Source organism: Mastomys coucha, unplaced genomic scaffold (genome assembly GCF_008632895.1).
Source record: "Mastomys coucha isolate ucsf_1 unplaced genomic scaffold, UCSF_Mcou_1 pScaffold21, whole genome shotgun sequence".
Classification (NCBI taxonomy): Eukaryota; Metazoa; Chordata; class Mammalia; order Rodentia; family Muridae; genus Mastomys; species Mastomys coucha.
In genome coordinates, this window is record NW_022196904.1 from 77,358,006 (window position 1) to 77,373,334 (window position 15,329).

Here is a 15,329-nt window from a genome sequence, read left to right on the forward strand (position 1 = left end):
GGAATCAAAGAAGACCATTATTTGTATAAGGCATTAAAAAAATGAAAAGAGGGAGGATTATCTGAAAAAAAGGAAAGTTCATCCATGGGTTGTGGGTCATATGAAGAATGTTTTACCCTTCTCCTTCATTGACTTGATGACTATGGGAAACATTTTTAAGTTTCTCTATGGTGCAACCTATGTAAGAAATATTGGATTGTTATGTTCTGGTCCTGATGAAATACTGCTCTCTGGCACACAATCCTAAGAAGAGGCTCAGATAATAAGGCAAGAGGATCAAATTTTATCCTTTCCTAAGCATATTTATAAAATTTCCTTTTCTGTAATACCAATGAGAAAATAACCTACTAAACATTTATTACATTTTATGAAAATTTGCCAGCACAAAACATTGTGCTCTAAGTTTATATAAAGTATAGTTAGAGGTTCTGTTGACATGAATTTTCCTGAATACATTGAATTTCCAGTATTTTATTTTTCCTATGGAAAGATTCTGATTAGTGTAATTTTATGATCCAATGTAAATAAAGATTTGTGGCTCATGAAATAAAAATCCATCCTTCATTAGTCCCTGCCTCCAGCAATCATTAGTTGACAGAATGAGAGGTAATAAGATTTTGTTCACCTTTTGTCTCTGCTCAAGTACCTGTAATAGTGGCTTCTCTTAAACTCTGATCCAAAACTCTGTTTTTAGAACTTATGTCATATTTATATTATGTTTTTAACATAGAAAAGCCAATTTGACTCTAATGTTCAGTCTATGTTAATGCATTCCATTTGCAGTCTTCATATTCTTCCAAACACTTTCCAGATGAGGAAGGTTTAATTGAGAAAGTCTAAGAAATTCACCAATACTCATTTGGAAGATTCTCACAGTCAAACTGATTCCAGCTGACTGCAACTAATTCCCAAACCAATCTTTATTCTTTAAGACAAAATGGCTTTCTGCAACATCAGAGATGTAGGCTGTAGACTACTTAATGAAGAGACTGGCTCACTGTTATATTGTAAGGACATAGACCCAGACTGTCACAGATTCTACACATGTCCAGAGAGTGTCTATAAAATTGGATTGAGTTGGCTGCTTCTGGGACATAGGTCTGCAGTCAAGATGGCACAAGAGTGTGGTGTAGAAGCTGAAAGTACTTGATGTTAGTGAATAAACATGGCTTTGAATTCAGTCAGCTGAGGCTTAGATTTTGACTTTGCAAGCTTGCCATCTATTTAATTTGATAAAGCTACAAACATTCCAAGTCGCAATTGTCTCATTTTATTCTGTGTGTAATGAGTGGGAGTGTAGCCCTCTGGTAAAAGGTTACCTAGTACTCCTGAGACCCTGGGTGTGATCTTAATCTCAACAATACTAATCATGGTAAGAAACTAAACAGTGATAATAATAATTGCTCTGTAATGATCATTTATGTAAATCATATTATTGAGGGGAGTAAACATACAGAATATGGTAACTTCTATTGACTTTAATGGAAATATATTTTGGATGCTTGTTTACCATACTACATACTTTAATTTTTAATCTGTCTTCCCATTAAAATATAAGCTCTGGAGGGCAGGAATTTGCATGATAACATCCTTGTGTATCAAATGTTCAGAGACTAATACAATGACCTGTGTTGATTCACATATTCCGTATTTGCACCATATAATGTGACAGTCATTAGATATATGTGGGTATTTTTTAAATTGGCAATTTTTAAAAACAATTAGTACATAAAGTAATGGATTTTATTAGTACTTATCAGTTGAATGTTGTTTTTAATCTATCAGTCTGTTTCTTTCAATAAATGAGTCTATTTGCATTTCCATTTGTTACTGAGTGGGATTTGAAATTCCCATGATCTTTTCAGTTATTGTTTCTTCTTCCCTCTTGTTCATTTTGGAGATTTTTGGTTTACTGTGTTGAACATGATGTGATCCCTTACAAATTCTCAATCTTATATCAATTCCTGAAATAAATTGTATTATTTCTTGTGTGCCCACTGATGACTCTGTATTTCTTCTTTCACTGTGTAGTTTCCCATTTTAATATCTTTTGCAGTGTTGGCCTGATTGCAATACTTTTTTATTTTTTGCTTATTATGAGGTATTTTAAAATTCTCTGTCAATTTTAAGAGACAACTTTCTATGTATGACATCTTTGATATTGTTTTTTTCTTTGAGGACTTATAGCATTTCACATTTACCTGGCTTTTCTTCTTAGTAATTAAAACATTATTTTAAAGCTCTTACAAATAAAAATCAATATGTTCAGAGATTAGTCAGACCTAAAATCTGTATGTCTCAATGAGTTTCTGTACATTAAAAGATATTTTGGGGCTTCACACTGGCTTTTAAGATTGTTGATATGAGAGCTGATGGTATTCTGATAATACTCATTTATGTAATAATTTGGTAACTTTAACTTACAGCTTTAATGTTCTGTTTGTTTGTGCCTTTGACATTTTAACAGCTATGTTGTGGTGGATTCTTTTTTAGTCATGAGTATTTGGGAATTTTAAATGTCTCTTGTATTTGAAGTCTCTTTAGTTATAGAAAAAATCTATTAATTTTCATGAATACATTTTTTCTTTTCTTTTCTTCCTTTTTTTGTTTGTTTTGTTTTTGTTTTTTTGAGATAGGGTTTCTCTGTGTAGCCCTGGCTGTCCTAGAACTCACTCTGTAGACCAACCTGGCCTCGAACTCAGAAATCCTCCTGCCTCTGCCTCCCAAGTGCTGGGATTAAGGCTTGTACCACCATAGCCCTCCTGAATACATTTTCTGTTCCTTTAGTCTTTACAAGATCTATTTTCTACGTCATAGATTCTGTATTTTGAACACAATCCATAGTTCTTGTGAGTTTTTTTTTCACATTCATTCATTTAATTTTTACTTAAGCCTGAATATTTTCCCAATTTTCACCCTTGTTCTGAAATTAGATCTTCTGCTTGGGTTTCTGTGGTGAACATACTTCCTGCTGTTCTTTATTTGATTGATTTATTCTTTCATTTCCAAAATTTTTATTTGTTTCCCTTTTTGTAGTTTCAGAATCCTTACTGAAATTGTCCTCCAGACACCTGATATTTAAATTTCTTCTCCAAGTTACTGCTTTAGCTGTTGTAGTACCTTCCTTGTTGTGGTCCTGATTTCCTTACTTCATTTGTCTGCTTATCTGAGCTCTCTTTGTAGTCACTGATCCTTTTTAAAAGTAGGACTCTGAGCTCTTCTTCTCACATTTCATGCATCTCATTATCTTTGGTCTCCAGTACTGAGGAGTTGGGAGCTTGTGGAAGTGTCATAGTGAATTGTTTGCTACATTTGTGTTCCATGCTTCTGTTAAGATAGAGGTATTTCTCAGCCTTTCTTTTTTTCCTATTCTTTCCATTGTTTTTATTTTATTTTTTATGTTAGGTCTCTGGTGATATATCTCTTATTAGGTTTTAATGTTCTATAATGCTAATTATATTGGCAACTAGCCACAGTGGCAGGTTATCAGCAATCTCGATCTTAACTTTTAGTAAAAGATACTTCATTCTCTTGCTTATGTCCTGATATATTTCAGAGATAGTGTCTCTAGGGTATTGGTTAAGGGACTATATTTTGTAGTACCTTTAGAGTTAAGGGTATTAGTATTTAAGAGTCAAGTGAATCTGGAAGAGGGAAAGTTAGAATAATATTAAAGAAAGAAGTTATGCAGTAAAGAGTTCTGAGAATTACTAGAGAAAATATCTTTGAAGAGATAGTAGATATACAGAAAGTACAGTATAAAGTTACTTTTTCTACTGAGATATAGATTAAAACACAATAACATTACAATTAATGTAAATAATAATGATAATAGTGGTCTGAAGTGCAACAGAAGAAGGCATTATGACTGTAGTTGGGAAGATGTGGTTTCTTCTTCACCTTGTCTTATCTTTTGGGCCATACCTTGTCTTCATAGGTAGGTAAAGGAGATTTATTGTGTCAATAATAGTTCATAATAGGGTCAATAATTCAAGCAAGTTATGTCAGTTTGTCCTTGCAAGTGTGAAAAATTTGTATAGCTGAAGTCCACTTTCTCACAGAATTCCCAGTGTGACACTTGCTGTCAGATTGCAACTTAGTTTCTGGTGTTTTGAGGATCATTCTTTTTGTCAAAACTTACAGTGACTGACACTGAGAAAGAGTATGGAAGACCTGCTTGCCTATGTTTCCTTTTGTTTTTAACTTTATCTGCATTTATTTTATGCTGAATTTATTCCCCTGCCATGAGTTTTTCTTTCTTTACTTCTGGGATATCTTTTTCTTCTGTGCAACCTCCTCTTCTACCTTTGGAACAATTTGTTCCTTCTTCAGTGACGATCATCTCAGTGTGGCAGGTGGAGCTCATGTATGAGGTAATCCAGCCATGAGCTCTGTAGGCTCGTCTAGGTGCCTTGTTCACCTGGATGTGTTCAATGACTAGAGAATCTATGTCTAAACCCTTAAGTTCAGAATTACTCTCTGCATTTTTAGGCATGTGCGGCAAAAATTCAGCACTCTTTTTTGGCCACCGTTCCTGTGCCCAGTCCCACTGTTTGGCCTGGGTGCACCATTATACTGCCAGACTGGAATGGCAGGCAATACTTCTTTAAAGTAACATCCTTCAGATACTCGGTGGCTTTGCGGATATGCATACCCTTGATGGCCTGAGCAGTTTCCCGAGTGTTCTTAAAGAAAACAAGATTTGAACCTTTTGATTTGCATGATTTTGTGGGGTTTTCTGGGTCGAGAGAGTAGCGAACCATCTTCACAGGTTACCTCTGTCCTCTTACAGGAAGAATCCATGTTTCCTTCTTATGGACACTATCTGAATACCATACCATGTTCTGTAGCTTGTCTAGGTAGTGGCAGGGTTACAGGCTGAATATCCTTGAGAACTTTTCAGCTTCAGGTCCACATTTCTGATGCTCTCTCCAGCCTATTCTGCTTGAAGCTGTGTTGTACCCACCAGCCTACCATACTAAGTTCTGCAGGAGCAGGTGTGTGCATTTGGAGTTCCTCTCAGCTTCAAACAGCTGTGCCACACTTTGACCTCTGAAGATGGCTGTGCTCTCCCACCTCTAGTTGAGTTTCTGAAACCTGGTCTTATGTTGTTGGTTGTCTGGGAATCTGCTTCCCAGGCAGCTATAGCTTTCCCAGGTATGGGCAGTGTGCCTAGGCTGCAGTGCTGGCTCGGCTGTTGCTTTGTGCTCGGCTGTTTTTTTGTTTTCATAACTATTTATTTTATAAGAATAGAATCTGTGTTTTAATATAAATATTTTTTCAGCTAGTCTCACAGACACAGCTCCTAATATGTCCTCTTACCCTGGATTCCCAAGAAGGCCACATGGAATTATTTAACATTTGAAAGGTAGCTAACTACTATGACTTATGGATTGAATTTTAAATTTTATCCAGCTTTAATTAATTTAATGTAAATATCCACATACACTTATTGAGGTACTAGATAAGCAGTTATAAAATATTGTGTGCTATACAACATTTCTCGATGAATATTTTATATTTCATTCACATTTATTTACTTACTTTGTGTCCATTCATGTTTATACACAAACATACAAGCACATATACTATAGCACATTTGTGCACTTCAGAGGATAAGTTGAAGCAGTCAGGTTTCCCCTGTTACCGTGGTGGTTATGGGGTTTGAATTCATGTCTTCAGGATCAACGGCAAGAGCCTAGATGTTGAACTATCTTATAGGCCCAATAGTCAAAAACCTATTAAAGTTTCCTTTCTGGTTGTAAATATTAAACAACATAGCTACATCAATGTATATTTATCCTGTCTTTAAAAATTACCATAAAACTATATTTCATCACCTTCTGATTTGGGGGGCGCATATGAAGCTCCAGTGTAGTGTACAATTATGATTCCAATTTTAGTAACTTAGTGAATTCTGTCTCTCTTTTTTTCTGACAGGTCAAGAAAGATTTGGAAATATGACAAGAGTTTATTACCGAGAAGCTATGGGGGCATTTATTGTTTTTGATGTCACCAGACCAGCCACATTTGAAGCTGTGGCAAAGTGGAAAAATGATTTGGACTCAAAGTTAACTCTCCCTAATGGTAAGCCAGTGTCAGTGGTTTTGTTGGCCAACAAATGTGACCAAGGGAAGGATGTGCTTGTGAACAATGGATTCAAGATGGACCAGTTCTGCAAGGAGCATGGTTTTGTCGGATGGTTTGAAACATCAGCCAAGGTAATGCTACATTAAATAATAAGTTTAATAGAGTAAGATTCACAAAGAACCCAACACAGAACCATTAGTATTATCATAGTGATAATAGTGTTTCTGTCCAGTGATTTAGGGTTAGCAAATTGTTTTCTGCTTTGTCTCATAGTTGGGTAATAAGTGGCAGAAATTATTATTTACTACTTAAGATGACTATGACTAAATAAGCCAAAGCCCTGTATGTGGCCACATTGACCTTAATTATAATTGTGCACAACTTTTTTGAGCTCAGTTTATGCCAGCATGTTTTACAAACATTCTTACAATCAGTGCTTGCAAGATTATATAATTTCCTAGGAAATTATATATATATATATATTCATAAATATTTGAAAATTTATGAAAGAAATAGATGTCACATCCTGTGTCACTGTCTTATTCTCCACACTGTGACTGTTAAGTGCAAGTACCTTCATATCAGGAGTTACACTTTGTCATATGAATGAAGAGGTGACAATAATATGGAACCATAATACTGGGAATACTCGTGTAGCAGGCAAGAGCTAGAACAGTGCAAGTGTGGCGAGCATAGCCTAGCTTGGTATTTCTGGTTCTCCTGGGAGACTGGGAAGTACCAAGAAGTGGGAGCCTGTGCAAGATAAAGGAGCCAGGAATCTTTGTGTACAGTGAGCATTGCATTTAGAACTGTGCCTTACCTGATTCTGATTTGTTAGCACAAGTTTTCTTTTCTCCTCTCACTCTCAGTTCCATTTTTAGTTTCTATATTAAATATCAACCATAGCAGGGAATAACTTTAATAGTGAATTTGTTTAATTCAATTTACTTTTAATCAACATATAATACTTAGACAAATTTATGTCAGGCAGTGTACCTTGATTCATTCACTCACTGGATAATAATCAAACTAGGGTAGTTAGCATATTCATCACCTTATTTTATTGTGTTTCCTGAGATTTTCTCTGTACACATAAATATAATGTTCAGATTATTGAGATTACAATCTATGTAATTTTGTTGTCCTAGCTGTTCTACTCTTTTTAATTAGTATAAAACAAATATTTAGATATCTGTGAAGCCCTAGCATTTGCTACTTGTTTGGGATTCAGATGGGCATAAGACAGGTATTATCTCTTTACTTATGGAGGTCATCAGTAGATTTCATTATAGGCATTTGTACATAGCTCCAGAGAATTGTTAGGAAAATTCCTCAAATGGCCATCATTCAAAGTCAGTTGCGGGTATTCTGTTACATAGTATCTGACTATAGATATGATAATCTACTGTATAGCTTAAACATAGCTATATATTTTCAAATAGCTGGAAGAAATAAAATGGTCCATTAAGTATGTTTCCTTTGATTTAAACATTACTGAATTCCTATGGGAGAATGAATTTGCCCAAGATTATCTAGGGATTTAAAAGAAAAAGCTTATTTGAGAATATTCCTGAAGTGTAAACACAGCATGATTAATCTACTGCTTGACTCATAAGATGATGGAAAGGGAAAAGAGCTGGTGGTCTCACTTATGGGGTCCCACTGCTGGAGTCTCAAGTGAAGCAGTCTTTTTTAGAGTAATTTCTGGACACACTCAGCACCTGGCCCCTCTCTGGTCCACCACAGCTCACTATGATTTCCTTGTGTTTAGAGAGTTATATTGCTCAATTCTTAGTGTTGCTTTTGTTTTTATTTTAATGGTTTCATGTTCTAGTGTACTTTTCTAGCTCTTTTAGTCCTTAATTTGCGATTTCCTATTGTTCTTCTCTTAGTTCTTGATGAACACAAGGAATTTTAACATCTGTAATTTTCCCTTGAATGCTAGCCTGGAATTTTCTTTTTCATTCCAAAATACCAGTTAACTAACATTGTCTTCATTTTCCCTGAGCCACAGACCCCACTTTCACACTGTCTGCACTTTCCTTCTGATCCTCTTTGTCTTTTTGATCTCTTTCTTGTTTTCATTTTTCCTTTCTTGCTTGCTTGCTTCCTTGCTTTATTTCAACTCTTCATCTGTGCACAAGGAGACATAGCAGTCTGGATTACTTGTCTTAACTTCTGGTGAACTGGAAGGAGTGATTTTTATGGAGAAGTGGTCTTTTGTTATTCTCCCACTGAATGGACACCATCAAGATATCTTACTTACCAGTCAAGTATTCTGTTTCCCGAAACTGCAGATATTTATAAAACAGATACAATCAGTCTTCATGCCTAACCATAGCATAGCATATGTAAAATCTATAGTGTGTGGAATAGTGATTAATTACTAACAAGAAAGGGGTAAGGAGGCTATGAACTATTGGGTGGGTTGAAATTACTTCAGGGTCTAAGAACTTTCTTAACTTTGTTTTCCTTACTTCTCTTTGTTCCTCCACTACAGCATCAAATTCTATATGCCTGAGAATCCTATGATCATTAACTTCAGGCCTGGCTGACCTTCCCACTTAAATACTGCATTTCAAATTATCCAAAATTATACCAGTGTTAAGTTTGAAGAGAAGCTATGTACACTGTGGGAAAGTGGGCCAAAAATTTCACGAGCAATGCAAGCATGATTGTGTAAGACCACCTGGTGAAACATAGAATCTGCAGTCTACTACCCACTTCTCTTTAAAAGCAATTCACTTGAAGTTGCTCTGCTGAGCATCCTAACCATAATGGCTTGCTGACCCTGAGTTAACATTCACCATCAATATTTGAAACCTCTGCAAAAATATGCATCCTTGGCAAAGTGGAGTGCCAAGCTGCTGAACAAGTCTTTTCATAGGTCTGAAATAAAAGTGTGCTAAGTTTTGAATACAGCATTGCAACACATAAACCCTCAGTTTTATACTGAGACCCAGATTAAACTTCCTGTTTGACTTGAGATGGCAGATCTCAAAAACTACTAATGAGCCAAAGCCACACCCTCTGTCTTTGCCCTCACAGACATAGTCTGTAGAAGTCCCGTGGACATCAGTGGTAACCTTGCCCTTCCTTAATAGAAACTGGAGCTTGTAATCAAAACTACCTTCCACCCTGCTGCTGACCTCACTGCTGAGGAGGATTTCATGTCTTCGCCATGCAGTTTCTCAGTAACTTTCATATGTATGTATGTATACATATATAAAGTGGTGTGTCGGATCTTTAAATCCTATCTTCTTATACGAGTTTGAAGGAAGGAAAAATGATCATTACCAAATCAGATTTTCTTTACAGTCTGTGTGTATGAGTGCTCACTATGGATTTTCTAGGTAACATATGATTGTTCCCTCAAGGATATCAATTTTCCTCAAGCATTCCTGGTTTATGCCGGCTATTTAAAAATGATTATCAATTTGTTTTACTCATGGTTGTAAGCTTACACTTACATGTATAAGAGGGATCTCAGTCCATCTTTCTCTGTCCATTTACTCTAACAATGGATGTTTTATTCCTTCCTGTGACCATACATAATTTTCATAATTTACTTTCATAATAAAAGTTTGGAGTCCTGCCATCTAAGCTCATCTAAGGGTTGACTGAACCCTGCTATGTGTTAACAGGTTTACCTCGTGCATTTCTGGAGGCTGTTGTGTGAGCCTTCCCACTTTCAGCTTTGGGATTTACCTTTTCACTATCTTCTGAAGTTGTTGTCATTATTGTGAAAATGTATGTGGATTATCCAGATGCATTACATATGACTCTACTGTCACACACACACACACACACACACACACACACACACACACTCATACACACTCCTAATGATTGTTGCCATAGCTCAGAGGCCATCAGCTAGTCTGGGCTTTACTTTCCATATTTGGCTCTGAGGCACACACAGCTGCACTCTTGTGAGAAGTCCTTTTGTATCTGACCTCCCCCTACCTCCACTTCATTTTGCTCTTAAAGTGTGGTTCTGCAGGTGCAGCTGTATGCAGAAACAGGGCATTGGATAATAGCACTATAGCTGAAAACAATGGAGCATGTTGTATCTGTGTACAAGCGAGGATGAGTCAAATTCACAGAAGAAAATCTGCAGTGCTTTCTGTTCTTGTTTCTCTTTACCTCAAGACTTACTACTGGCCCATTTCCTCAACTAGTTCTATTCTATGTATAGTGATTCTGTAGGGGCATACTTCCAAGGGGTATACATCGAGGGCGATGGGTGCATTGGGAAGCGGATATTTTAATTTGAGTTAAAAGTCACTAAGTCTGTGGATGAGAGAATGAATGTGCTTGACTGTGGACCTTCTGACGTGGTGCTACTTATTGTAGAAAAAGAGTGAACACTTGACACAGCAGCTTTTCCCCTCCTGTATTTTAGAAAGTGCTAAACACATTTACTGTCTGTAGAGATTTTTTTAGTTCACTCACACAGGGAAAACCTATAATTCTTTTGTTTTGTTCTTTTGGTTTTTTCTTTTTGTTTTTCTTTCTTTCTTTCCTTCCTTCTTTCTTTCTTTCTTTCTTTCTTTCTTTTTTTTTGAGACAAGTCTTCCATATCCTAGGGTGGCCTCAAACTCACTATGTAGACAAGGATGACCGTGTATTATTTTTTTCCTATGTGTAGACAAGTTTGACCTAGTATGACCTTGTTTTATTGATTTTCCTGCTGCCATCTCTTGAGCCCCGAGATTGCAGGCATCTGTCACTACACATGGTTTTATGAGGTGTGAGTGATTGGACTAAACTCATAGATTTGTGTATTCTAGATAAGCACATAATAACTATTTACAATAGTTTCTCAGATTTTATTTACTTTCCTCTCTCTCTCTCTTTCTCTCTCTCTCTCTCTCTCTCTCTCTCTCTCTCTCTCTCTCTCTCTCTCTCTCTCTCTCTCTCTCTCTCTCTCTCTGTGTATGTATGTATCTTGACATATGTGGAGGAAGAATCTTTGTCAGTCAGTTCTTTTCTTCCCCTATGTGGTTTCCAGGAATAGAAGATTGTCAGACTTGACAGCAAATGCTGTTACCCACTGAACCATCTTACTTGCTCATATTTTCCTCTATTTCTTCTTCTGGAATTAAGACACAATCTTATGACCTAGATTGCATCAATTAAATAGATTAGGAAGTGACCAACTAGATACAGAATCCATTTTTTTTTTCTGGAGCAGGATCACAGAAAAGGCTCTGTGTTTGGGAAACCCTGTAGTTTATAAGCTTTTCACAATCAGCCTCTGCTAGACTCAAGAATAGTTACATTTAAAGTTAAATTCTTCACTGCTTCAGAAAACAACAGGTTTATGGCTGCTAGGTGGCTAGAAAAAGTTTCTTCCTTAAGCTGGCTCTCTGTGGGGCTTGAATCCGTTGTGGAAGATCACGTTGGATTGTTTTCCTAGATGCATGCATGATTCTGCAAACTATATCCACTTGGCATTAGGTTTTTCAAATGAGAACATAGCTTACCATAAATAAAGGGTAAGGAAAACAAGTTTATTTCAGTCTTTACCCCAGCAACTTTTAGACTCTACTATCCAGTGTGCTCTGAATCCACACTGGCAAGCTCTAAATTTTATTTGCTAACTTGAGTTTTTAAAAAAAGATTTACTAATTTTTATTATGTGTGTCTATGTGTCACATGTGTGCAGGTATCTGAGGAAAACAAAAGAGAGTATTCGACCCCCTGGAGCTGGAGTTGCAGTCAGTTTTGAGCAGCTTCATGTGGGTGCTGGGAATCAAACTCCTGTTCTCTGCAAGAGCAGGAAGCTTGCTTAACCACTGAGCCATCTCCCCAGCCCCTGTTATTTGTTAACTTTATGCAAAGATTTATTTATTTATTTATTTTGTAAGAACCCACTCAATTATTTATAAGACTTTATGGGGTAGGCCTTATTGTCATTCAAAATAAAATAAAAAAACTGAAGGATAGGTGACCACCCAGATGTTTTATAGTTATTTTATCTTTTTATTTTAATACGTGTTTCTTCATACCCTATTATAGAGGCATTTTAAAACTTAAGAAGTTTGCTAGAATGTGATGCTGCGTCATTACAAACACCAGGTTTACTTTTGTTTTGTTTTTCCTTGTTGCTTCTAAGAGGCAGCTGTACTGAGTGGCAGCTCCTAAGTGGATTGCACTGTGTTAAACACTGAGATAAAGCAATGGGAATGCTGGCCTAGAATTATGCTGTGGTTGCTATTGTTGTAAAGGGAACGTTTTCTGTGTTTCATCAAATTTACTGAGCTCTTTTATTATTTTCAAGTTAATTCTGAAGCTGGCATGGAGTGCAGTTAATATTGGTGAGTTTTCTGGAAGCTGCTTAAAGGGCCGTATCACACGTCATTTAGTTTACAGGCATCTAGAAAACAAACAGTTATAAAACATGCATTTTCTACAAACTGGAATTGCATAGATAACTGCACTCGGGTATGGGTAAATGGTTATTCTAATTTCTTTTTTAATGAGTGGAGCATAGCCCATTATTTTTTTAAATTCTCTTCTATTAAATCCAAGTAATAAGCCATCCCTCATTCTTTCCAGTTACCAAATTTCAAAATGTGAAAAAAAGAAATCTCGATAGTCACTTTATGTATTCTTTGATGAGAACAATTTGAATCAGATGACTTTTCTTTCGGGATCTGTGTTATAAAGCCCATAGTGTATTCAAAGAAACACAATTATTATTTTATTCACAAGGCTATAAGAAAAATAAATACATTTGCACATTCGTTCCCATGGCTTTAGATGGAGTTTTAGCATATGGTTAGACTGACTTATGTGTCCATGCCTTTTAAATTGGTTATCCAGTTCACCCTGTATTTTTAATTATCCTACTTGTAGCTGTTAGAACTTAGAGTCATAAAAGGATGAGACCCATTTGAAATCTAAAATCAGAATGAAGTTAGAAAGTGTAATTTAAAGGGGATTATGGGTGTGTTCAATAGTCCTGATTGAGCCCATAATGACTACTGTCTGCATTAGCACCATCTGGATAATTGCTTCTGACAGGTCCTTAATGCCTTACTGGAAAAATGGAAATCTTTTCCTGAGTTTGAGAGTGGCTAAAACCTGAGTCACAAACCCAATCTACCTATCTGCTTACAGATCAGTATAAATTAATAATAACTTATTAATTTTTGCATAATTAGTTCTCTAAAAGTGCTCTAGCTCTGTGCTTATCATTTGCTAGATAGCTAGTCATCCCGTTTCAGGGGAGTGGAAAGAGAAGAGACTATTAGAGAGTTACCATGGCCTGGTGACTAGAAGGTACAGCATTGCTCCTGTCACCGTGTCCTCCATGGCTGGTGATTTTATTAGTTAGACCACCTATCCTTTGCTTTCTCGCATTTAGAAAATTCTAGTGTGCCATCTTGAGACTTTGTTTACTGGACCCTAGTTCAGGTGCCATATGCTGAAAACTTACCCTGAACAAAGATTGTTTTAATTTCCTCACTGCCTAGATCAAAATCTCCAATAGGCTTCATTTATTAATGATTAATAGTCAGACAAGTTAGCAAGTGTTGGCAAACTGTGACCTGTGGGTCAAATATAGGCCACTTCTGTATTAATCTAACCTTCTATTAGAATAGAGCTACGCTCATAGTTTACACATTATTGATGACGCTTTTCTGGTTCAATTGCGGAGCAGTTACACAAGAGGCTTGTAGACTGCGAATCCTGAATTGTTCAGATGTTTTATAATGAGAACAGCTTCTCTTTTCAAGGTAGTATAAGACAGACTTTGCATGAAATGCTGTGCTATTGGTTTCCTTCAAACAAGTTTGTAATGAAGCTGCTATTAATTCCTACCTTACAAATGAGGTCATTGAAGTTTAAAGTAGAAAGTGTAAATGACTACCCAAAGTACTCATGGTTGGCATGTAATAAAGCTGAGAGTTCAATATAGGTATACTAATAGCCTAACTTAGTCACTCCACCACTACAATGTGCTACCTTGTAGCTTTGCCCTATTGTGACTTTCTATAATAACTATTTATACCGAGCAACTGACATTTGCAGAGGGGAAAATAGGAATCTGTTCTCCATAAGATTAAAGTCTGATGAGAGAGAGAGATGCATGTGATGAAAATAGGCCTTGCTTTCACTGTGACAAAATGACAGATAGAAAAAACCTTGGGAAGAAGAAAGGTCTGTATATATTTTTCAGCCCATGGTTTCAGAGGTTTCATTCTATGATCCTTTGACTAAGGTGAGGTCAATATGTGAACTAGGAAAGGCAGGAATGAAAACAGATCAGAAGGGGCAAAGGAAGAAAGGCAAAGAGAGAAGAAAAGGAAAACCAGGAAAGAGAGGAAGGAAGGTCAAGGAGAAGAGAAACATAATATATCCTCTTCTTGGGCATACCCTCATGACCTACTTAACCTAAATATATCCAACTTTGAGAACTTTTACCACTTTCTAATAATGCTATCAATTATGAATCAGGCTGGGATTTACCTCAGTGGTAGAACATTGTCTAACAAATGCAAATCTCTGGGTTCAGTCCCTAGTTAAAAACAACAACAACAAAAAAAACCAAACAAATAAATAAGGCTAACATGATGCAGGGAAAGAGAGTCTAAATTGGAGGCCTCCATTGGTTTCCTCCCCTAGGAGTTCAGGGAACCCTGGGAAAGAGAGGGAGGAAAGATTGTAGTAGTTAGAGAGGACTGAGGATGCCAGGAGAACATGACCCACTGACTCAACTAAGGAGGACTCACATGGGCTCACGGAAACTGAAACACCAAGCAAGGGACCTGCTTGGATCTGTATCAGGTCCTCTGTATATATGTTATGGCTGTTAGCTTGGTATGTTCATGGAACTGTTAACAATGAGTGTGGGGGTGTATCTCTGACTCTTGCTTGCTCTTGATACTCTTCTCCTCCCGTTTTGTTGTCCAGCACCAAAATAAGGGTTTTCCTTTGTCTTATTGTATCTTGTTTTGTCCTGTTCTACTGCTCCCTCTTGGAGGCCTGCTATTTTTTCTGAGGAAACAGAGGCGTAATGAAGGAAATGGGGGATAGTAGGTTAGCTGAGGGGAGTGGAAGGAGAGTAAACTGTGGTCCACATTGTACTCTATGAAAGAAGAATCTATTTGCAATTTTAAAATGCATTGTAAAACATAACAAAACAAGATTTTCTTGCAGTAGATGCCAGTCAACATAAGGCGAATTACCACTGACCAACAACGTGTAGAGACTAAGAGACTTTGGGA

General features: G+C 36.7%; 1 protein-coding gene and 1 pseudogene across 1 annotated transcript in view; one reads left to right on the forward strand and one right to left on the reverse strand.

Moving 5' to 3' along the window:
- Nucleotides 1-15,329, forward strand: part of Rab38 (RAB38, member RAS oncogene family) — a 70,599-nt gene that overhangs the window by 18,467 nt on the left and 36,803 nt on the right. Inside the window, exon 2 of the mRNA XM_031387275.1 lies at nucleotides 5,941-6,221. Within this exon, the coding sequence (XP_031243135.1) occupies nucleotides 5,941-6,221 (281 nt within the window). The remainder of the gene's footprint in view (nucleotides 1-5,940; nucleotides 6,222-15,329) is intronic.
- LOC116102538 lies at nucleotides 4,261-4,763 on the reverse strand (annotated as a pseudogene).